This window comes from Chamaea fasciata, unplaced genomic scaffold (assembly GCF_029207755.1).
Source record: "Chamaea fasciata isolate MVZ Bird 193981 ecotype frontalis unplaced genomic scaffold, bChaFas1.0.hap1 SCAF_24, whole genome shotgun sequence".
Lineage (NCBI taxonomy): Eukaryota > Metazoa > Chordata > Aves > Passeriformes > Sylviidae > Chamaea > Chamaea fasciata.
The window spans coordinates 6767150-6790631 of record NW_027094109.1 but is presented as its reverse complement, the minus strand read 5'-3'; the positions used below and the strand labels follow the sequence as shown (position 1 = coordinate 6790631).

Genomic DNA, 23482 nt, shown 5'->3' with positions numbered 1-23482 from the left:
GGTGTTTTGTGACTGGCCCTGAAGGATGGTGCTGACGGTGTGGCCACGACCACGGAGCTGCCCAGGGATGCCGTCGGAGGAGCTGAGGACACGGCGTGGGCTCTTTGAGGACACGGCGTAAGGCGGCCAAGCTGGGCTCTCCCGCTCAGCAATCCCGCAGCCAAGCCCTGCCCCAGTGGGGCCACGGCAGCACCAGCTACACGTAGCGCAGGTCGCCCTAATCCCATTAGGGCCGAGCACCAGCTGATTATGTGCATCTACTGCCGTAAGCTGATGAGGCGGATATGATCGCACACCCCCTAAGAAGGTCACGTGCCACCTCAGGCCAGATCAACTTATTACACACAGCTTTTTTTTTTCCTGTTTTGTTTTTCAAATCCAAGCCACTTCAGTCACCTCCGTGCTTTGAATACAAACCATCCTCCTTCCCCCTATTTCCTTCTCTCACACGGGGAAGGAGCATGTCCCAGCTGCCCCGAGCCCCCACGGTGGTGCCACCGTACCTGTGTGGGAGCGCAGGTGCCTCTTGAGCGCGGTGTGGCTGGGGAAGGTGCGGTTGCACTCGCTGCAGATGTAGCTGCGCACCCCGGCGTGCACCTCCATGTGCTGCTGCAGGGCACTCTGCGTCTGAAACCGCTTGCCGCACAGCAGGCAGAAAACGGCCATGTCTGTACCTGTGGGAGAGGGAGAGACCCTGCTTAGGCACTGCCTAGCACCCCAGCCTGCTGCCCCATCACCCCACTGTGTGGAGTCCCCACTTCCACACGGCAGCAGGGATGCTCTGGCAGCAGAAGGGACCCCAAGAGCTGCAGGGCTCTCTATGTCATTGGGAGTCCCAACAGCAGCACCCTGGCCACCCTGACCCTGCGGACACTGGCCCTCCCAGGGCAACGGCTGAAGAGGAGACGCTGCTCTTACTGCACTGGAGGCATCTGGGAGCCCTGGCAATGCTGAGGGATGCCCAAACGCAAGGCAGCTGTTGGGTGATCACTGCATCCCCACACACCGGTGCGAGCTGCTGAGCTCAGACCTTTGGGTGCCCATGTGAAAAGGGACCCCGAGAAGCGCCCCACGATGGTGCCCTGGGGAGCAGGAGTCAGGATGTCAGAGGGCAACGTGCCCACCCCTTGTGCTGTGTGTGACCCTGAGCCCCAGGGCACATCCAAGCTCCATACCACGGCTCTTGGGAACAAACCTGGCTGCAGCAACACAACAGGGACAAAACCCCAACCAGGTGCTCATACCCTGTGCATAAACATCTCAGACCTCTATGTCGTTAAACAGTTTGTTTTCGCTTATGCATAGCTGATTGTTCAGAACTGTGAGTCACTGCAAATTGTATTACGCAGGGAGATTAAGCAAATAAATGCTCGCTTTTTGGAGACATTAAAATGTGAGGACTATGGAAATAAAATTAACTAGAAAATTGTATTAGCAATTCATTAGCAGCACAAGATGTTCAAGGTAACCAACAAATCCATGCAGCCTCCAGGAACAGTAGGGGCAGAGGGCTGCTTGCCATGCTGCCAAAACCAACCCCAGGAAGACCGCCAGGACCACAGCACCATGGGGCAGGGACATGATGGGCAGCAGCACTGTCAGAGTCATGGTAGTGCCTGGCATGCAGGCAGATGAGAGGGAAGGATGCTCCTGGGCAGACCCACACCTCCAGCTTGGGAACCATGGGCAACAGGCATCCCGGAGAGCACCTCAGTTCACACCCTCACCTGCTCTGGCACTGTGTCATCACCCACCCAGGTGTGGTGGCACACCGCAGTCAGCTCTGTCCTGCTGGGGATGCAGGAGCTGCCTGGGGGGATGCTCAATCTCAGCCTTGCACTGAGCTACCCAAAAATGCTCCGAAATCTGAAAAAAACCCCAGTGAAATGGGAATAAAAGCAGCGAGAGAGGTGGCCCCGCATGGAGCTGCCTTTCTCCCTCTGCAGGGATTTATCCCAGGGGGCTGCGGGCTCATGTGCCCCCCACGCAGCTGCGGACAAAACGCTCCCGAGACAAAAAAAAAATAAAATTAAAAAAAAAAAAGAAAAAGCAGGCAGCCCCAAGCGGGCAGTGAGAAGCAAATCCCAAGAGGTATGTGGCCCCGCGGCCCTCGGCGGCCCCGGCGGTGACAGCAGGACGGGTCAAAGGTCCCCGGGGCTGAGCCCCCAGCGCCGCGGCCAGCTGCGGAGCGGAGGCCCTGGCCGGCGGGACGCCGGCCCCGATAAATCTGCCGCCAGCAGCCCCCGCTGGGGCCGGGGACAATGGGCTCCCGTGGGGGCGGAGGGCAGGACAATGCCGCTGGGCCGGCGCGCGGGGCCGTAACAAATCCTCCCTGGCACCGTAGGGCCCTCATTTGTGAAACTAATTGGCCCCCGCTTGAAAAAAAAAAAAATGGGCTGACTCCAGCAGCCACAGTGATGGGGACGAGCTGCCTCGTGCATGCATGGGGGGACGGGGCTGTTTGCTGGAGCTGGGCATCCACCAGGTGCTGCTTCTTGAGACCTGCAAAACCCCGTTTTAAATCTCTTTTTTTTTTTTTCATTTTTTTTTTTTTTTAAAATTTTTTCTTTTCAAGTAATGTATCAGTAAATAAACACCCCAGACTGGTAGGTGGGTGTGTATCAGCACGGCATGTGGAGGCACATGGTTCCAGTTGTGCTCTGAGAGCAGAGCACCTGCAGGACACAAAGGCTGACAGCAGCCGGGCGCAGAGGTGGACGATGTGGGAGATGGCCCTGCAAGCCAGCGCTGAGCCCAGCAGCGGGACACGCAGCCCCGAGCTCAGGCAGCGCTTATCCCCAGCCCTGAGGCTCCGCAGATGACATTCTCCAGCAGCCAAGGGGCGCGGCAGGCAGCACGCCGGGCTCTGTTAGCTACCATCCCACGGCCGGCCTTCGAGTTGCTTGATGTTTTTTTTAGGGTACATGTCAACTATGTCACGCCTTTGGAGAAAGGATGGGAGGCGGGAAAAAATGGCAAAACTCTTGAGAGGGTGCCACACTGGGTGACACATGACTCAGCTCTGTGTCCTGTTGTGAGTGCATCCCTGGGCTCCAGCCACAGAAGCCCCGAGCCAGCCCTCAGCTGTTGGAAGAAAAATCACCCCTGATAAAGAAATGCTGCCGCCCCAAATCAGTGAGAGACGGATTTATTCATTTCCCTGACATTTTAATGGTTTCTCCCCTTTTTGCATGAAGATGATTACAAATTAAGCAGCATTTAAACGCTTTTTACTGTCAACAATTAAAAGGGGTGAAGGCGGGCGAGCAATTCATTCCCCGGGAAACGCACTGGCTCTCGGCGGGCGCCGATGGCCCTTCCCTCTACTGTACACCGCACAATGGCCCCGAGCATGCCATTAATTTTGCAGGACGTTCAAAAGCAAATTAAAATATAAAAAGCCCCCGGGCACAAAGATAGATACCAAGGGAGGGGGCGGCGTAGGTCAAGCTCGCAGAATTGAAGTCTTAGCAACTGGGGAGGTTTAAGCACAGCCCCGCAAGCTGCATTCAGCTGCCACCTTTGCCCACCATCCCCGGTTTCTGTGTCCCTGCCAGACCCAGTGCCATGCCGGCAGCTGAAAGCCACTAGTGGGGCAGCTGTTAGCACTGCCACAGGGTTCTGAGGTGAAAGCTGGAGTGATTTGTGTGTTAGATGCTCTTTTGGTAAGCGCGTTGGCCAAATCTTGCACGGCCTTTTTAAATACGAGGTTGTCCCAAAACCCGATTTTTAAGGGAGGGATGTTTGATGAAGGGAGGGAAAACCCTGTGGCTGCAAGCCCGGAGATGCATATCCCAGTTCTCCAGCGGCTTGATCCCAAAGCAGCGCAATCGCCAGAGACGCGATGACGAGCGAGAGGCGATGTGCGGCAGTGCGCCCCGTCCGAGTCACAGCGAGGGAGGGATGCGGCAGCACCGCGGCGCCGAGCGCGGCACCGCCCCCACCCGCTGCCTCTGCCAGAGCAGGAATCAAACTAAAAACCGGCGTGGCGACGGGTGAGGGAGGCACGGTGGGGTGGGTCTCCCTCGGCACTGGGCTCTGGTGGAGTTTATGGATGCGGGAGGTGCACCGCAGGAGAAAGGCGACACGTCCCCTTTAAAAGGAAATATAATTTACAGTGTGCAGCCAGGCGGGCCATAGTTTCAATCTCGTTTACTATAGAGAAAACTCTGCTAGCTGTTCTCTATCCCACAAATCCGATTTAATCAGACAAGCCAGCCAGCGTGGCTTGAAGTAAAAACGGATAATTAGTAAACAGAGAGCTACTTCAGTGCTTCATTGGCATTCGAGCCGGGCTAGTGTGTCGCATTTAAAATGCAGTCTGATGAAGTTTACAAAATCAAACCATTTGTTACTCCTATTGAAGAGGCTTCAGGCCACTTGCAATTAAATTGGAATTAGTGCTTAGAATGAGATACAGCAAATTCATACTAAAAAGGGATCTGACTTTCAGACATTTGACTTCAAGTTTTTCCCCCCGTGCTAGAGCACGCGTGCATGTGCTGGCCTGCCGGCCCCCAGAGCCCCTGGTGGCACCACCAAGCCCAGACCTGCTGTGTGGCTGGGGAATGGGGCGATTCGGGGATGCTGCGGCAGCAGGGGAGGAGGGACAAAGGGAGTGGTGCCACTGTGCTGGTGAGGCAATCCCTGCTGGGCCCCAGCGTGACGGCAGCATGGGGCTGGCAGTCCCCAGGCACGCGGCGCCAACGTGGGGATGTGCAAACCAAACTGCCCCTCCCAGAGTCCTCTTCATAACGCTGCCATCTTTCCCTGCTTGTCCTCAGACCCATGTTATCAGACTTGAACAACGAGCAGACCCATCCACTGTTGAAATAATCAAGAACATGGAATGAAAGGCTGTGGAGAGGTACGCTGAGAAGGCTCCAGCATTATCATGGGCATGAGCATACTCATGTCAAAGTACGCTGACAGAGCCTGTTGCTGTCTCATCCACACACCCTAAAACCCCCAAACCCTCGGCTCAAGTCCTGATAATTCAGGGTCTTCCACAAGGCTCCCTCCTTCATTCTTCATGTTTAACGTAATTTCTTACACGGTGCATGTGCCAGAGGTGACCTGACACTGCTACTGTCCTTACAACAAAGGTGAATGGATCTAAAACATCCTGGCCATGCAAAGCAGGAGCCCAAAGGCTGTTGGCACTCCTGAGCTGAGATTTCAGGGACATTTGACAATTTTTGTCAACATGACAAAGGCTGTTTACCAGCCTCTACCTCCCAGCCAACACTGCTGGCTGCTGCTGCAGCGGTAGCTGCAGGCCCTAGTGTGCAGGAACAGCAGCACTGGAGAGCAAGGTACCATTGGCAATGGTGGCCAGAGAGTGGCAGAGAACCCTCCCTTTCAGCCCTGACTACAAGAAGGCTGGGAGAGGCAACAGTTGGCAAGGGGAACATTGCCTGGAGCATCCCTGTCACAGCTCCAGCACCCAAGTTCAGGCACAGCCAGCCTGAAGGACAGCCTGAAGGGCCCCAGCTCAGCTTGACACAAGGGACCCTGGGAACACTCTGCACATCCTGCTGTCATCGAGTTGACAAGCAGGCACTGCAGAAAAGTGGGCACCAGCGCAGGCCTAGGGACACTGGTGGCAGCACCAGCACTGAGGCTGCATTTTGCCCCAGGATGATGGTGGATGCATATGCAGGGTGAGGAAATCAACCCAGTCTCGGTGTTTGTCTTCAGGACTATTATGAAACCCAAAGTGGTGTTTTTGGTGGCAGCACCGAAATGCACCCACAGGCAGGTGCAAAGGAGCCCTCCCTGAATGCTGCTGTTGGGACACAACACCTGCAGATGCCTGTCTGGATGTAGGGATGTTGTGCGGAGCTGTGTCGTGTGGTGCCAACCACTCCAGTGTTACCGAGAGGTCACGGCATTCGTTACTGTGCTGAGTCAAACAGCCCCTACAACCTTCATGGTTCAGGGGAGAAAGCGGGGAAAAACCCCATAAGACAAACAGGAAATGCGTGCATTTTTTGCCAGAGTCACCAAATCATTCCAGTTTCAAAGGCTGCTTCTGGACTCCAAAGCTTGGCTTCTGTGCTAATTAACATCTTTATGGAAGGCAGCTTCTCCCAAGGGGGCATTTGTTTGATTATTATTATTTACTTAGAGATAGCACAGCTTTCTTCCCAACTTTAACTGACTATGGAAAATTAATTCTTAAGAAGCAGCCAACGCCGCCTGCTCTCCTGCCCCTGCTGGTTTTCCTCCTGGGCTGGATGTGGACACTCTGGCTGCAACAGGAGGGAAGGGCAAGCCTCTGGCACTGCCTGCTGCCTCCATGCCAGCTCACCCTTTTACAAATGCCGAGGAAAACTCTGGTGTTTCAGAGCAGTTGTACAACATTGACCTCGCAAGCACAGGGGATTAATAACCCCCCGCAAGTAAATGCCTCATTTTTTGCTCCTGCAGTGATGCACAGGGCTGCTTCCCACCCAGCCATGCTCCTGCTCTCCCCATCGCCCAGGGCAGGATGCACATGGAGGATGTATGGGATGCTGGTGCCTGCAGCAGCTTGGGCAACGGGCGTCAGGCCCTGAGCTGCAGCTCTGGCATGGGCAGCTCATGCCTGCTGGGGCTGATTTATTCCAGGGGCCATCTGGACCTGGGGGACAATGTGGTCCCATATCCTCATGAACTGGCTCATTAGTCACACCCTTCTAGCTTGACCTCTCTTCCTTTGAGTAGGGTGGGAGCCCTATTTTGGCAGCCCGTTGCCCCCCCGTGCCCAATTGGTGGCACCTTGTGCCTTCTCCACCACCCCCCATCTCCATCACTGTCACCATCACCGTCATCATCACCTTCCCTCACTGTGTTTCCTGCGACTGCTCAGGCAAAGCGATTATGAGGGCACGTGCGGGGTGGGAAGGAGCCAGGCAACGATTAGCGGCGGTGGCTTTATGGCAACAGGCACACAACTCATTCGTTTCATGTTTTGCAGAATATAAAAGCGCTGAAACATTTTAATTTTAAATTCTTATCATTGAATTTACTGCTTTTCTCTCGCAATGATTTGTGTTGCTTTTTAATTTTTACAGTCTCTACAGAAGCCAGATGCTACCGCCTAGGGCCAAAATAATAAAAACCCGCTGCAGTCGCGAGTTACAGAACAAAAAGGAAACGCGCGGCTGACAGAAGTTAATATCTCAATTTAACAGTGCTGCTCCGCTAATGATCCTTTGATATGTGTTTATTTAGAAAGGTCTGATCTTGACCTTGAAAGCAAACTAAACCGCAAAGTCTTTATGAGAGGAGAGAAAGACTTTATTTATAGACTGGCTTTGCGTCAATCACGGCGGCAGCTGGACCCGCGCTGGGTGAAGCTCTGCGGCTGCCTGTGGGCCCAAACGGGGCCTTCAACAGGAAATGTGTTTTTGGGAGGGCATGTGATCAGCTACCATGGGGGATTGCAATGTGTCCCCCGTCTCCAGGGCAGGATGCTGAGTGCACCATGGAGATGCAATCCAAGGGATATGGGCAGCTCTGGGCCTGTGAGGGACGATCTAGGGGGACAGCACTGGTCCAGACACACCCCTGTCCCCAGAGCAAGCCACCCTGGAGCGCCGCATGCCTAACCCCTTCTTCCAGCATTGGAAAGTGCTGCTTCTGCTCCCTGGTCTACTCTCTCAATGTGGCTTCCAGGCTTTGAAAGGAAGGGATGTGTTCAGCATCACCCCAGCCCACACTGACAGAGCCTGAGCAGCCTTTCCTCCTCTTCCTGAAGAAACTGAGTGCTAGGCAAACCTGGCAGAAGGAGTTTTTAAGGGCCAATCCTTTTTATTGCATTTCCACCTCCTGGTTGGGGGAGGTGAGAGGTTCCTGAGCTTTTAATGTTTCTATCTTGGGATTGCACTGCGGACACTTCACACCTATGGTGCGCTGTGCTCGACAGCCCAATTTCCATTTTTTCAGGCCAAACAGTTGTTTGAAGCCGTTTGCAGTCCCTAAAGCCTTCTGGCAGAAGCTGGAGGCACGTCCTCCCTGCAAAGTGGTAACCCCAAAGCCTTTTTATTGTACTGAATATCTATCAAAATACAGCAATACATGTTGCACCCATTCAGGCAGACTCACTCACCATCATCCTTGGCAAAAACCATCACTCAGCTGTTTCAGCCCTAAAAGTACCGATGGAAAACTGCCCCCTTTCCTGGCAAAACACATCACCTGGACAAAACGCAGGAATCTGGTATGTGAACATCTATGTGCACTACCTCCCTTTTGTGCTGCTTTCCCCTAAGCTCAGACCATTCTGGAGAATGCCAGAGTCACCCCTGCCATTCCCAAGGAAGCTGTGCATTGGGACACCTCTGCCCTTCCTGAGAACCAGTTTCTTTGGGACAAACCATGGTGGCATTTCTGGCCACTGCATCAGATGGGAAGATGTCACACTTACTTGTCATCACTGCACCAGCTTCCCAGATTTCCTCTTCCCAATTGGAATTTGGACTGAAATCAGCTGAAACAAAAGTTCTGTCTTTCTCCTGAAAAGCCAGAGTATTTCCCCCACCGCTTCTAAACTGTTGTTTAACTGACATGCTAGAAACTGCTTCATCTTCCAAAAAAAGAGATTTGGTGAGGAGACCGAGGGGTCTTCCAATGGGAGACCACTATCACCATCGCTACTTGCCATCATCCCACCCGGCAGAGAGCACACCTTCCCACTGCCAATCCGTTCCACTCCTGCATCTCTCCTGTTCAGGGTGGCACCGTTCTGGCATCCTCCAGTCCCGTGGAGCTGTCACAAAGCCCTGCTTCACACCCCAACCAACAAAATGACCCTTTTGACGCTGAGGCGGCTGCCTGGCAGAGCCTGGCCAGTGGAGCGACCGGCTGCCGTGAGGCACAAAGCCGGGACTCGCAGCATCTGCTTATTATTCCTGCACCCCCATCATTAAAAAAAGAGAAAAGATGAAAAGGCCCCCTCAGCAAAGCTGGGGAGACGTGGAGCGGCACCGAGAGCAGCCTGGCCCCCAGTCGTTGGGGGTTTTTGTACAGCGGGGAGACGTGAATCCTGGGGGACAAAAGTAACTGCTAAGGTAAGTTAAACCTTGTCAAGATGAACTTTCCTGCTACTTTTAATTAAAAGTTCTTTGGAATTAAAAAGGACACTATTCAGGAAAGGCTGAAAAAAAAAATTCATTGACACCAGCCCGCCCCCCTCCCCTTTTTCCCAAGGAAAAGAAAAAGCTGTTTTTGTGTGTCTGCTCACCCAGCCCGCACTGTACAAAAGGAAGCGGATTTGCAGCAAGACACATGAGATGACCCCCTGACCCCGAGCCGCTGAAAAGTCCTCAATGGCATAAATACCAGATAATCAATCACATACCAGGAGGGCCGGTCCCCCTGCCCTCGCCCCCGCCGCTGGGTTTATGAGAGATGCACTGTAAACGGACACCGGCTCCTGACGGGAGGCCCCTCTCGGCATTCCTCTGCTGGACCAGGAGACCCCGGCCGCCTCTGAGACCGTGTTTCATCCCTCTTTTATAAAGCCCAGCATGGAAATGCCGAGCATCCTCAAGCTGGCCATAGCTGATCCCTTGTGCTCCAGAGCAAAGGGGGACACAGATATCTCTCTGTGCTCCGGAGAGATGGCCAAGCATCCTCTGTGCCACCACAGGCCAGCATGTGGCCAGCGCTGAGTTGGGCATGCAGAAACCAGGAAGAAACCTGCTCCATTTACAGAAGGCTTTGCTTTTTGGGGGGCTGGCTTTGTTAAGCCTTCGTGGGTTCTAGCAGTGACTGCCATGTCACGCTGTGTTCCGTTATGGGGCTCTGACCAGCATCCTGATTGCCAGCAGAGGAAGACTACCGAGTCCCTCCGGTGCTCCAGGGCAACAATAGATGTCAAAGCTTTCAAGGGAGGGAAGGGAAAAAACTTGCAGTGATACTGCACTGGTTTGGTTAAATGGGGAGCCACTTGGCAACTAAATTTGATAATGCTTTTGTCCATGGGTCAGAGGTTAAATATGTTCACACTAATCCCCTTCATCTAGAATTAAAGGACAAGAAAGTTTTCTCCGTAGCTTAGTGAGAGGGCTTTTCTCATCACGCTTTAAATAGTATTTGCACAGGAAAATTAAAGGCGGACCATTGGACCCGATGCCATCGTGGCTGCACGGCTCTGCCACGCTCCCATCTCCTGGCTTATTTTGGTGAATCCACCAGCTCACACGATGCCTGGCCTCATCACATTTCCCCATGTGTGCACCAAGGAGCACAGGGAATTCTTGCTGCCATTTGCTGTCAAGGTGGCAGAAGCAGCCGTGGTTTGGGAGGCAGGGAGATTCCTGGCTGCAGGAATGCGCGCCAGGACTCAGATTTCAAGTGCTGTCACAGGACATTACTGTCAGACAAAGGGGCTCTGTGCTGCGCCCCTAGGACCCACTGCCCCCAGACCCTCTGTGAGCTGGAGCCGGCACCTGAGCATCCAGAATCCACTCCTGCAGCCAACAGAAAATCTGCGGAGCATTGACTGTCCATCACAGCACAGCATTGCCAGCGCTCCCTCCCCCCGCCGGGACTGTGGAGGCGAGGCGAGCACGGGAGGGATAATTACCTCTAAGCGTACTTAATACTGCAGTGCATTATCTCTAGCTATGGAGAAAAGCACGATCCAGAGGTATTTCCCCCAGAAGCCTCGTTGGGCTGCTCTTGGAAAACCCTCCTGAGTCCTGTGAAATAGTAACAGAAAGTCACAGGCAGCCCAGGAAGACGTCAGGTTGGTTTTGGTGAGGAAATGTGCCAGCTGCTCATGCTGGCTGCTTGTGCCAGGCATTGCTCTGATCAAACTGTACAAGAGGATGCAGCGGGACAAGCCACAAACAGCATCTCCCAAATCTGCTGCTGGAGCAGGGACATTGCAAATGGCTGTTGGTGGCCAGTGTCACCACTGAGACAAGCCCCAGCCACCAGCAGAGTCACGCCAGCATCCTAGCGGAGTGCTGGCCTGACCGTTAATTGCGGTGCCACACCGAGTGTGAGGCAAACAGAATTTGTGTTTCAGTGTGGTTTATAGCTCACATCACCAAACTCATGTATTTTTTTCCGCTCGCTCAAAATCTGTCATTTCCATGCTGGAAGAAGCAGTGTGCCATGCTGCAGCATCACTGCAAGGTTTTGGGGTGGAACCATTTTGAGGCAGAGGAAGCAAAGTGAACGCGAGGAGATAAGACAAATATGTAACAAGTTGGACTCAATGTACATTTGCCAAGAACAGGGGCGGTGTGTGCCCGTGTGACAGTGCAGCTCCGGCGCAATGCCCCCTCCGCCTCCTCCACGCTCCCACGCTTTCCTTGGCAAACCCAAGCCAGTAATGGGGTTGCCGGGATGCTCTTCCATGGAAAAACACTGAGAGCTCTGGCATATAACACAAAAATAATTAAAAAAATTTTAAAACCCCGTGCGGTCGTTGAGCAACACTTGCCACGGGACCCAGTGTGGGGGCATCCTGCCACCTCTGCTCCCGGGTTCCTGCTCTCATGCACCAGATCTTTCTCCCTTTGTACCTCCGCTTATACTGCACGACTGTTTTGAATCTCTAAAATAATGTGACAAGTTAATGATGGCACAATTATCTAAATGTTTAACAGACATGTTATCTAAGTGAATCGGATTGAGATTCCATCCCGCTGACAATAAACATCAATGGGAGAGCAGAAAGTGATAGGCAAATTATCGCCAACCCTGCAATTTCAATGCTATTAAATTTGGAGGAATAACAGCCCTGAGGCCTGTAAACTCTGAATAAAATAGACCCTTGTGTTTGGCCAACTATTAAATCAAAACGCTACCAACATCCCAGCAAAAGAAAAAACTGGGGGGGGAAGAAAAGGGGGGAAGATATAGAGCTTTTCAATTTTCAGTTACACGTCGGTTTTATTAATTCTTTTCTGCTAATGGTGTCTCAGGACAGAGGATATGAGGGATATGAGGGATATGAGTATGGGATATAGGAAGGGAATGCTCCCAGGGGATTGGGCAGGGGAGAGTGAAGGGTGCTGTGCCATCCTTGGCGGCGCGGCCGGGGGCACGCCAACCCCACAAATCAAAAATCCTACTACTTGCCAAAGCAAACATGCTCTATAGTAGGTGTCGCTCATGCCCACGTGAAATTGGGTCAGGAGTAAATCTGTGCTGTCCCGCTGACTGACACCGGCTGCCGTGTGCTAACTGCCTTGGCACACAGGAGGAAACTCGAGACGAGTCACCTCTGATATTTATAAACGTCAACACAAGCCCAAAACCCGTTAGCACGAACACTGCTCGTGTGCACATCCCGACTCCCGGCGGTGCTGCCTGGGGGTACTCAGGCTGCCACCTCAATGCATTCTGTTTTTTCCTCTACTTTTGAGGAGAAGGGTAAGGAATTTTCCATGCTCTCTTCCCCAGCACCAAGCCTGTGCTTCTGGAAGATGAGCCAAAACAGTTGCTGCCTTTCCTATTGCAGCGGGACAGGGGCCAAGGACAGTGCACACCCGGAGAGGGCGTCTCAGCCCTGTGTCGATGGGGCTGCACACAGCACTGCCAGCGCCGTGCTTACAAGCAGGAACTATGTTTTTGTATTTATTCTTGTTTTTTTGCCTTGCCTCAGGAAGTGGGGTGTTAGTTTTCTGGTGCAGAGACAAGCAGTGCTTGATGCAGCACATGCACAACAGCCTGGCTCTGTGTTACCATCATTCAAAGCAGCAGGGAGGGCAGTGGGGAAAAGAAATGACGTGAAGGGGGTCCTGGGTGCTGAGAGTCCACCAGAGAAATAGCCCCACGTGCTGAAAGAACACCCTGGGAGCCCTTCATCTCCTGCACAAAGCTCCACAGCTGTAGGTCGTGTGGGGAAGCAGTGACTCTTGTGGAGAGGTCCCACATCTCCCCTGAAAACTGTCTTTGAGTAACGTGGGTAGATTTGGTCAGCCTGTACCAGACACCCTGCTCAGCTTTTCATGCCATCCCTGAAGGTCTCCACCTGCCTATCTACCAAAAAGGGTTATGCATTTCATTTACCTGGAAAGTTGGAAGGTCTTTTGCCAGCCAACCTGCAGCTAAGGGCAAAGGGAGGACGCCCAAAACAAACCCATTCCGGAAGATGCTATTATTTGGGAAGGGGATTAATTATAGCAAGACAGGGGAGGGATGCTTTCCATGCCAGCAGAGGAGAGGAAATGATCCATTTGGGCTGCCCTGGCCACTCAGGCCCTCTCTGCCATGTTTATAGCTGGAGGCAATGATGACAAGCTCCCCTTGGGTCACTCTGTTCTCCCCTGCTCTGGATGCCCATTGCCCTTTGAGCTTTGGCACAGTCCAGCCCTAAGTGTTCACCAGCCAAAGGGGGTTTAATCCCTACAGGAGTGTCAGGGGTGTCAGCCAAACTGCACTGCATCTGCAGGATGATTTTGGGTGCAGGCATCATTGATCGCCACAGCTTGGCTCCCACTTGTCACCCCAGGATGCTCGACGAGTCTGGGAAATAGAAGGAAAGGGGGAACTAGCTGCCATTTGCTTGGTCACTTTGAACCCTCTGCCTGGGCTTGGGCTGTTCAGCCCTGTGCAGCCAGTCCCTCACTGTGCTGGCTGCCCCTTCTCCTCAGCCTACAGCACAGAGTGCTTTCAAACAGATCTGGAATGGCAAAACGCAGCCTCCAGCTGCATGGGTATGGACAGGGAGGGCAAGTACTTCAGGATTTATGGACTGGTGCTTGGCCAGCACAGCTCCATGACCGGGTGACGGCCGGAGCCATTCCCGTCCGGTGACACAGCACTTTGCATCGATCCTCGCGCCCCCAGCATGAAGTTGGCTGGGCTCTCTGTGCCAGCCCCAAGCACCAACTCACTGCCAGTGGCATTTATCAGGGCTTTCAGCACTGAAAGATGAACCTGTACTCAGTGAAACCGCTCCCGATATAGCACAGGAGGAGCAGCCGTTCTGTCCTGCTCCAGTCTAGATTTGGAGGGTGAAGGGCTCCACCTGGGACTGCCTGGCTGTGAAATCCCCTGAACAAACCTCTCCCAGGCATGGTAGCTTTTGCAAGAGTCTTAAAGAGAACCTGGTGCTCCTGATGGTGGCATCACTGAAGGGCTGGGAAGTGCCAGAGCAGAAGCATGGCAGAAACCGGCTTCTGGGAGGCGTTTGGACAGGGACAAGCTTTGCTTGCAAAGGGGACAAATGACCTCTTCTTTGCTCTGCCATTGTTTCCCATGTTAATGCTGAGCAGTGGTACAACAGCACCGCACCAACTGGTGCCTAAATCTGTGCTTTGGTGTAAGAAGAACTCAGCCTGCCTGGCCAGCGCAGAGGCAGAACTGCAGAGGGTCCAGCTCTCTGTTGGGCAGAGGGTGACAAAGGCAGCCCAAATGTTCAAACCTGTGCCTCAGTGAAGGGTGGGAGGTGAGGGCCACGTACCAGTGTGCGTCTGCCGGTGCGTCTCCAGGGCATCTTCCTTCGAGAACTGGGCGCCGCACTGATCGCAGACCAGGGCTTTGGCACCCGCTGCGGAGAGAAAAGGGAGAGGAGGGTTACTGGACGGACAGAAGGACGCACACCTGATCGTGCACACGGACACTGCTGCCTCCATTAACACTCCAGGACCAGAGCCACAGAGGGGTTTCATGTCTAATGTCCCCTGTGCAGCCAGCAAAAGCAGTGCCTTGTTCAACCCTGTGCTCTTGCTCCTTGCACATCACAGAAAAATACAGAGCTGCTTGCATGGAAAAGATTATTATTATTGTTAAAAATCATTAAATATCAACGCATTTCATTAGCACTGCAACTCATCCAATTGCAATTGGTTTCCTGTCCCTTCCCATCGTGGTTGGTGCTGCTGGTACCCACAGATGCACCTGATCAGGGATGTGGCTGGAACAGGACAACTGAGCAAGAAGCTCAGAGGCATCTCTGACTATTGGAAAGAGATGTGGGATTAGGGGCATTTCTTAGAAAATTACTATCAACATGTGCTGCTGGTTTGGGTGAGGAAAAACACAGGATGCCCAGCAACAGATAAGTAACTACCAGATGAAAGCAGATTAATGACACACCATATCCAACAGCAATGCGGGACAAAACCACAGCCCCATTTCAAGGTTTGATTCATATGTTGTAAGGAGCTGAATGTTATAGAGCAGCATTCAAGGTGTGGGCACTGCCCTGCAGAATGCTGTGCTGCCCATTTTCAGGGGTCCACGCTGCCTCTCCCCTCTCCTTCCTACCTCACCAAGGCCTCTGTCCCACAATCAGGGTGGGATCTGGGGAAAGGTGGGTAGAGAAGGCGCTAGGGAGAGAGGTATCACAGGACGCATTGAAAAGAGAATTCCTTTGCCTTTAAATTGTCTCAGTAACGGCTGGCTCGCAGGCAGAAATATTTGGCAGCGGCGAAATTAAAAGTGATAAATTTTCTCGCCAAGAGCTGATCGATAATAGAGGTCTCATCTGTTAATCAATATGACAGTCTGCCTGTTTACTGTGCATATGTTGTTCCCCGCCGCCCTCGCTGCGATGTCAAGTTTGCATTCAAAACAACCCGAGCGCACCTGGGCCGTCGGCTGCCCCAAAGGGGCAAACACCCCCAAACTTTGGGGCGCTCCAGGGTGGCTCCCTCACACCTGCCACCGGCCAGGGGACCACACACCATCGTGGATGTGGGGCCCTGGGATGTGGGTGCTGCCAGAGGAGCCCTCTCCGGGCACAGCAGGGAGAGAAAGAGCGTGTCCATGAAGGCGGCGGGATGGGGAGAAGCCGCCGGGGTGGCGAGGGGCCGGATCGATAGAGCAGCAGCGCGGGCTGCCCTCCGCTCGGCACGCGGTGCGGGCAAGGCGCAGCCGGCAGTTGCCAAGGCGATGGCTCTCCATCGCCACTCAAAGCTCCGCCGGCCCCACCGCAGCAAAGTGTGATCCGCGAGGATACGGCAACCCACACCCGGGAGGATGCAACAGCTGTGGCGGCAACAGGTTCTCCGCGGGCAGGGCGGCCGCTGGTGCGTGCCCCTCCCTGCGGCTGTGCACCGGCACCTCTGGGCGTTCTGCGCTTGCAGGGGCTTGCTGCGCCCGCAGGCTGAGACCGAGCACGGTCCTGCTAAACACGGGCTTTGCTTTTACTTCCCCCATTTCCACGCGGGATTAGCGGGGAGGAGAGACGTGCCAGTGCCCTCCGCAAGCTGTGGCCAGAGGGGCCGCAGAGACGCAGGGAGGCACAGCCAGGAGAGCAAAGGCAGCCAGCATCTGGCCGGGGGGCGGGCGGAGGGGGGGAGAGGAAAAATTCCTGGCGAGGCGAAAATAAACAGGGCGAACGCAGGGAGGAGCCGGGCGCACTGGCTTACATAAGGAAGCACAGTGTGTACCAAAACAGCGGACCCAAAAAAAGCCGGAGCTGTCAGAACAATGAGTACAGACGCGGGGCATTTACAGCAGGCGCTGCCGTACAGTTTTATTTACAGTACCTCTTATCAGCGCGGGAACAGCACGCCGCCTGCCAATTTCCAAAGGCCAGGACTGCGTGTTCTTTCCCTCAAGTAGATGTGTACTCCAGGCGGGGGGAATTTTTTTTTTTTTTCTCATCAGCAAAACAAAAACTGATACGGAGCCAGAATTCCTGTAATGTACACACGCCGGCGGGGAGGGGGAGGAGGAGGAGGAGGGCGGCGATTGAATATGTAAATAGTTCAAGGTTAATTTTACTATGTGAGTCACCGGGAAAATGTCATCCAACATCTGAGCTTATTATAACAGGGCTCAGAAAAAAAACCACCACGGCTTGCTGTTTGTTATGAAAGGGAGCAGGACACGTTGGAAAGCGGAGCTCATGGCGGGGCTCTCTTCTCCCCCCCTTGTCTTTCTCCCCGCTTTAAACAGAAACCATCAGCCTCTCTGAACGCACGCGCAGGTTTGGGCAGGGTATATTTAGCCAGCGCCTCGTATCGCCTACAACACATAGATATCTCCAGATGATCTTATCGATGGGACGGGACGGGACTCCGTGTGCTGCCAAGTATCGGCCGTGTTTCGGCGCGAGCCTTGCAGTTGGCACCAGCCCCCCTGCCGTACATTTATATCCGCACAAGCAAATTTATAGCCCCTGCCTAATAAAGGTCCCTGGTGCAAACGGGTGAGGAGCTGCTGCTTGCTCCGTCCTGCGCGATTTGCGCAGTCACTGCTGCCCCATGTCCTCCCCAAGCAAGGCTGGAGCTGCCCGGGTCTGCAGTGCCCCCGGCAAAGCCACAAGGAGGGGCAGAATTCAGGTTGGACTGCATGATCTTGGAGGTCTTTTTGAACCTTAATGGTTCTGTGAGTCTATTATTTAATTACTCCTCCAAGAAATGTGAGGGAACAGGCTGCCAGGCTTTACAGAGGCTCTCAGGAGCAGGATGCCCCACGGATCATGGCACAGGCAGGGACTGCAGCTCCCTCCCAACCAGCCAGGCTTGGCTCGGTGGGTTGGATGACAGAGCTCATCTTGTTTCAGCCACCATCATCCCAACAGTCCCTCCCAATGCCCACCGTTTAATTACTTTATTGGGGAGGAGAAACTTCCATGGGGCCATGGAAGAGGCACTCTGAACTCTAGGTCAGGAAAAGAGAAGGAATAAAGGAAAAAGAGGGACTGCCAGCATCCTCTGGAGGAGGAGGAAGATAGCTAAGGAAGGAGGAAGATGGGAAGTTGGTGAGGAGAGTGGTGGGGGAGGATCCAGCCATCCCCACTGCTGTTTCGGCACAATGGCCCCGTCAATAGAATGCGATTTCCCCTCCCTCAGCAGAAGGGATTAATAAAAATTTGGGATTATATATTATTAACAGGCTGTAATTGGTGAGAAGATGGAGATGTGGTGGTGGGGGGGGGGGGAAATATGGATTTAAAAAAAAATTGGCAAGAAAATTTATGCACTGCCATTGCTTTACTACCTAATTAATTCAGTAATTTCAAAAACAATTTTATTTATGTTCCGTTTGCCACATCAGAAGTGCAAGGAAAAAAGCACCAAACCACAGTGATGCTAAAATAATACCTCAAGGCATCTATTTTTAATCAGTGAAAAAAAAAAGGGAAAAAAAGAGAAGAGCCAGCCCGGCTTCTATACAATCTCTGCCGGGCAGACCACCAACTCGGGGAGAGCAGCAGCCGAGCCCTCTGCGAGTGCCTTCCTGGCTGCCGAAAACAGAGCTTGTCAAAAAAAAAAAAACAAATCCATAATGGCCTGAGGCTCCTCTCCAATCTATTTTCTGCTCAGCTGGTTTTAAATGAAGTTATTATGAGTCATTAAAACACCCGCAAGCCTGTGGAAGTCAGCCAATTACAATTTTAAATTTAGCCTGTTCTCTATCCCATTCTCTTGTTTTCTTCTTTTGCCCACATCAAGCCACTTTTGGATTTGTATTATTGCCACTATTATTATTATTATTATTATTATTATTATTATTATTATTATTATTATTATTATTATTTCCCTTCTCCCCCGTTTCACCCAAGTGAAAGAGACAAGTCATGAAAATCTCTGTGCTAAAAAAATACAGTGGAGAAACCCAAGAAGGGCTGGAAAAGACAAGAGTTGCAGAGCAGGCCTGGAGAGTCAGCTTCAGCTCCTGCTCCCCAAAGTGCCAAGGAAATGTAATAATTAATATCAGAAAAAATGAGGTGTGGGCATTACAGAGTGAGGAGGGACCTTGTGTTGGAGTGCTGGAAACTCATCTGAGAAGGATGCTGTGGCAGCATCCCACAGGCTGCCCTGGAGAGCCACGGGAAAGCACCTGGAGTGATGGAGCAGGGGCTTGGGGGTGGGTGAGGTGGTGGCCAGCAGCAACACCATCACCCAAACCTTGGCCAGGCAGCGCCACCAACTCCTGCACCACACAGGGACTGGTGGAGCAGAGAGTATTTTCATTCTAAAAGAATAAAAAATAATTAAAATTATTAATTAATATAAATAATATTTGGGATCCCAAACGGTCAGGTTTTTACACAACCCCCTTTCCCGCTGCCCCTGCCAGTGCCGCTCTTTCCAGCAGCATCCTCTCCACAGGGAAAAAATGACAGACCCCATCCCTGGCAGCCCCGCACGGCGAGCGAGCACGGCGCGTACTGCACAGCCCATAAAACTCCAAACAGCCTCCAGACACTCCTGCAATCGTCCTCCATCAAAACACTTTGTCTTGCATACAGAAATGCGGCGGGGCGCCGCGCGGAATACCAAATCAGCCCGTGACGGTGCGGGGAGGCGGCTCCTTGGCAACCGGGGGGGCTTCGCCACCGCCGCCGCTCGACAGGAAACAAAATCTGTCAAGCCTGTTGGGCAAATGATAAACATTAGCGGTATTAAAAACAACACAAAAGCTGCGTAAATGGCTGGCGAGCGTGTGGGGAGGGGTGGGCAGGGATGGGGGGCTCCTGCCCCGTTTGCCCCCCAGCCCAAGTGAGGGGGGGGTCTCCAGCACCACAACCTTGGGGGAACTTTGGGAAGTTTACCCCCCCCAGCAGAAAGCGGGTGGGCAGGGATGGCCGCGGACATTGTGAGGGAACAAGATGGATGGATGGACATCGGGTGTGCTGGGCATGTCTGAGGGGTCCTGGCACCCCGCTCTGCACCCCGCCTTCACTAACATCAACAACATCAATAACATCAATACTGTCAATACTGTCAGTAACAGGGGGCGGCCAAACCAAGGGAGTGGTGAGAGACGGTGGGTGAAAAATAAATATATTTCATCAGGTGAGGGTGGAGAGAAGCAAGAATCTGGCTTCAACCCAGCGGCCAGGTCCAGGAACCCGGCCAAAACAGGAGCTAAAAAGCAAACCATAATTTTCTGGTCTCAGTTCAGGCTCTTGAAGCAGAGAGGATGGGGAGGGGAGGGGTGGGGGCTAAGAGAAATGTATTTTTCATCAGCCAGTGTATAATTTATAAACAGCATTAAACAGTTTTTGTTTTCTTTCTTCCTCTCCCCCGTGTGCGCGGCTTGGCCGGCAGTCAAGCCTGCATTAATTTCTGCTGTGGGTACAGTGTGTTCTTGGATGCACATCTGCGGATGATCATAAACGCGGGAACGCTGGCAGAACATCCAGACCTGCCGGCAGGCCGCTGACATCACCCGGGACCGAGCGCGGGACGCCGGCCAGCCGGGGCGGGGGGGAGGCGTCCCCAGGGAGCCGCCGCGGGTACCGGCCGGGGCACGGGGGCCGGAGCCGCGGTCAGCCCGGCTCCGCCCCGCACGTCCCACCCGCCGGGGGACAGGGGGCAATGCTCCGTGAAGGTGGATGGCCCGGGATGGGCCCCCTCTTCTCCCACTGGGCAGACAGAGGCGAGGGTGGGATGTGCCGTCCCGTTCTGTCGGAGGTGCCATCCCCACCAGCACGTTAGACCCCAGGCCGCCAGTAACCCCCGCTCCCTGGACAGCTCGTCCATCACCCAACAGGACCTTGAGGCTTTCTTCTGCCTCTCCTGATGATGAAGGAGCATACTTGGGTGGGGAGGGAAGGTGTGAAGCAACAGGGCAGCGATCTGCAGGGCTGCTGCCTGTATGTTGCCCATGCTGCCCATGAGCATCCTTGCACACTATCGGCTATTCCCACCGTTCCCAGCCCAGAGTGGAGGAAGGCAGCACAGTCATCTCCCCAGCAGCCATTTCTGCTGGATGGAGAAGCAAAGCAAGCGGGGACAGGCAGAAACTCCCTTTCCTCCCTGTCCTGGGGAACAAACCCAGCTCACAGCAGGTGCTGAGTAACCAGCATCGCAGGCTGAGAATGAGCACCCACTGAGCACCAGCTCTGGTGAGGATGCAACTGAGGGAGCAGCAGTGCCATGTTCAGCCTCCCTGGTCAAACCAGTGGTGCTCTGAACCACAGAACCAACAAGCTGGGTCTCCTACCTTGCCTTCCCTGACAATTTGCTTTTCTGGGAGAAGGGCAACTGTCCATGCCAGCCTTAGAGGTCTCTGACAGCTTGTCTGCCAGCAGCACGGGCAGCAGGTAGGGAAAGACTTTGCATGGCATTAAAGGCTTTACATTTACACTTTATACTGAGACTCAACATGAGGCTATAGTATTTACCCTGCACCTGCAGGGCTGTGGCACAACAGCGCTGTGTGCCCAGCCCATCCTGCCACAGAGCACCACAGCCCCCCAGGGCTGGTCCCCAGCCAGGTCCTCCACGGGAACCTTTACCAAAACCCATCAACACTTGGATGGGCAAGCTGCAGATGTGAGCCCCCCTAGAGCCTTTGGCACTGGGGTAGGAGAAGGGTACCAGGGGGGACAAGCCAGCTCACTGCAAACTCCCAGTTAAACACACGGTCCATCGGTGTGGAGGCAAAGCTGCCTTCAGAGCTGAAAACAAGCCCTGCACCACTGCTCCAGCACAACCTCACTGCGTCCAGTGGCGGGGGGGAGGCGAGGGAAGAGGTGCAAAGGTCTCCTGCTTTAATAAATAACAGCGCTGGAATTCGCAGCGGCTGTTTGCGAGCTCGAGGCAGAGCTCTCCCTGCCCCCCCGCCCCGTCCTCGCCGGATTTACAAAAAAAAAAATAATAATTAATCCTGTGCGATGACAAGCTTGGCTCAGCGTTCACTGTACATACTGTACCCACAAAGCTGGCTGCCTGCCAGGGACAGGCTGCGAGCCAGCGCGACCATAACAAACACAAGCCGTGCGTGCCAGTGCTGGGGGGAGCAGCATCCTCAACCCCAGCCCTGGGGGGGAGCAGCATCCTGACCTCCAGCACTCAGGGGGATCAGCATCCCAGGGACCTCCCTCAGCAACCTGCTGCTGTCTGCAGGCACCCTGAGGGGCTGGTGCCTGGCCCAAAAACTGGTGGGATGGGGATGGGTCAGGGCTGACCCAAAAATCAGAAAGCAGCAACTGGCCAGATAAAGTGCCCTCCTACCCCAGGAAAAAGAGGCGGGGGGGCGGTGGGGGGAGGAAATGAAAACAGGTAAAAAATAGATAAAAGTGCGTAAAAGCGTTTAAAATATAATACAGCTTCCCTGCCAAGCTACATGCAAGCAGATCTGTGGCTACAGTGTCTGCCACCACCCAGAGACCTGTCCTTGGAGCAGGAGGACAAGGACTCCCAACTGCATCTGGGTCTGGGGGTCCCCTGGCTGCCTCCAGTTCCCCACATCAGAACCCCAGCTGTGCCAGGACTGCACCCCCAAGGGGAACATCAGCTGACATGGACTTGCAGAGCACAAGTCTTCCCTCCAGTGTAGCGCTCCAGCCCTCCCCTATCTATTTAATTAAAGGCCCTGCAGCCTGTGAACCTGCTACTTGGATTCATTAGTCAGAGAACGCCTAATTCTGCAGTTTTGCTAACGAACCTGAGGCGGGGGCCCGAGGTGGAAACAACGCTCACGCTACAAGCAGGGCTGACCATGAGCAGCTGCGTGGCATGTAGAGTTTGTTATTCTGAGCTGCTTAGTCTGGAAAATATTTCCACAATTAAGGCACTGAAAACAAACTCCAAAAAAGAAAATTTAAATAAATCAAATTACTGGGCACTGGAGAACAAGTTTGCAATGTGCTGCCCAGGGAAGGGTGCAGCCGGCTCTGCACGTGTCTGCTGTAGAGGAGACGTGTGAGCTGGGCAGCCACAGCATCCCCGGGTGGACAGGCAAAACAAACCCCCATCCCCAGCCCAGCACCCCCTCCCAACCCACCTGAGTGAGCCAGTAAGTGCATTCGCAGCCGCAAGCTGTCCAGGAACCGCTTCCCGCACAGCTCACATCCGTATGTCTTCATCCCACTGTGCAGCTTCCTGGGGGAGAACAAAGAAGGGTGAGTCCTGAGATGGGGGAAGTGACCCAAAACAACATCGAGAAACCGCCTGGCGCTTCCTGCAACCCACACATTGCCCAAAGTCAACGCTGGCTTGAGAAGCACTGCAGGGAGGGCACGGATGGGGGGTCCCATGTGACTCCCCAGGGCTGAGGAGACAACCCTCTCCCCGTCAGTGTTTGTCACCGTTGCTATTGTTGGAGTCTTTTAATAAACCCAATAAATATGAAATCCTGAGCTGAGGCAAAATCTGTGTTGGCAAACTCCCTCTCTGTGTTCTGGGTGCTTTTGAAAAAGGCACTGTACTCCAAAAAAAACCCCGACCACTTTAAGAGGTTGTTTGTGTGCATTTCTAACCAAATCTGAATTTCCATCCAAATTCAGCATGACACAAATCACAAGCAACAAACACAACCACCAGCTCGCAAACAGGAAACATGCCACTCACCGTTTCCTGGCAGACCCAGGTACACGCCGAGCTACGCCCAGGCAGCATTGCACAACCTCTGACTGTGCCTCCCACCCCACGGCGTGCCGGGGGGCTGAGCATCCCCCACGTCCCGGTGACCAGGAGGGGCCTTTCTGCCCAGGGCACTGCCCACAGGCACTGCTCACAGCACTGGGTGCCAGGCTCAGCCACAGTGGCCAGACTCTGCATTATTGCCCATTCTTTGCTGTGAAGACATTGATGCTCCATCTTTGGGTAACCAAGCCCTGGAC

The 23482-nt window shown here is 53.7% G+C and overlaps 1 protein-coding gene across 3 annotated transcripts in view; it reads right to left on the bottom strand.

The window, feature by feature from the left end:
• ZBTB16 (zinc finger and BTB domain containing 16) overlaps positions 1-23482 on the bottom strand; it is a 54666-nt gene that overhangs the window by 5007 nt on the left and 26177 nt on the right. For all 3 annotated transcript variants that reach the window (XM_066203320.1, XM_066203319.1, XM_066203318.1), the window contains 3 exons: positions 22645-22742; positions 14414-14500; positions 504-674 (listed from right to left, as the gene is read on the bottom strand). In XM_066203320.1, the coding sequence (XP_066059417.1) occupies positions 504-674; positions 14414-14500; positions 22645-22742 (356 nt within the window). The remainder of the gene's footprint in view (positions 1-503; positions 675-14413; positions 14501-22644; positions 22743-23482) is intronic.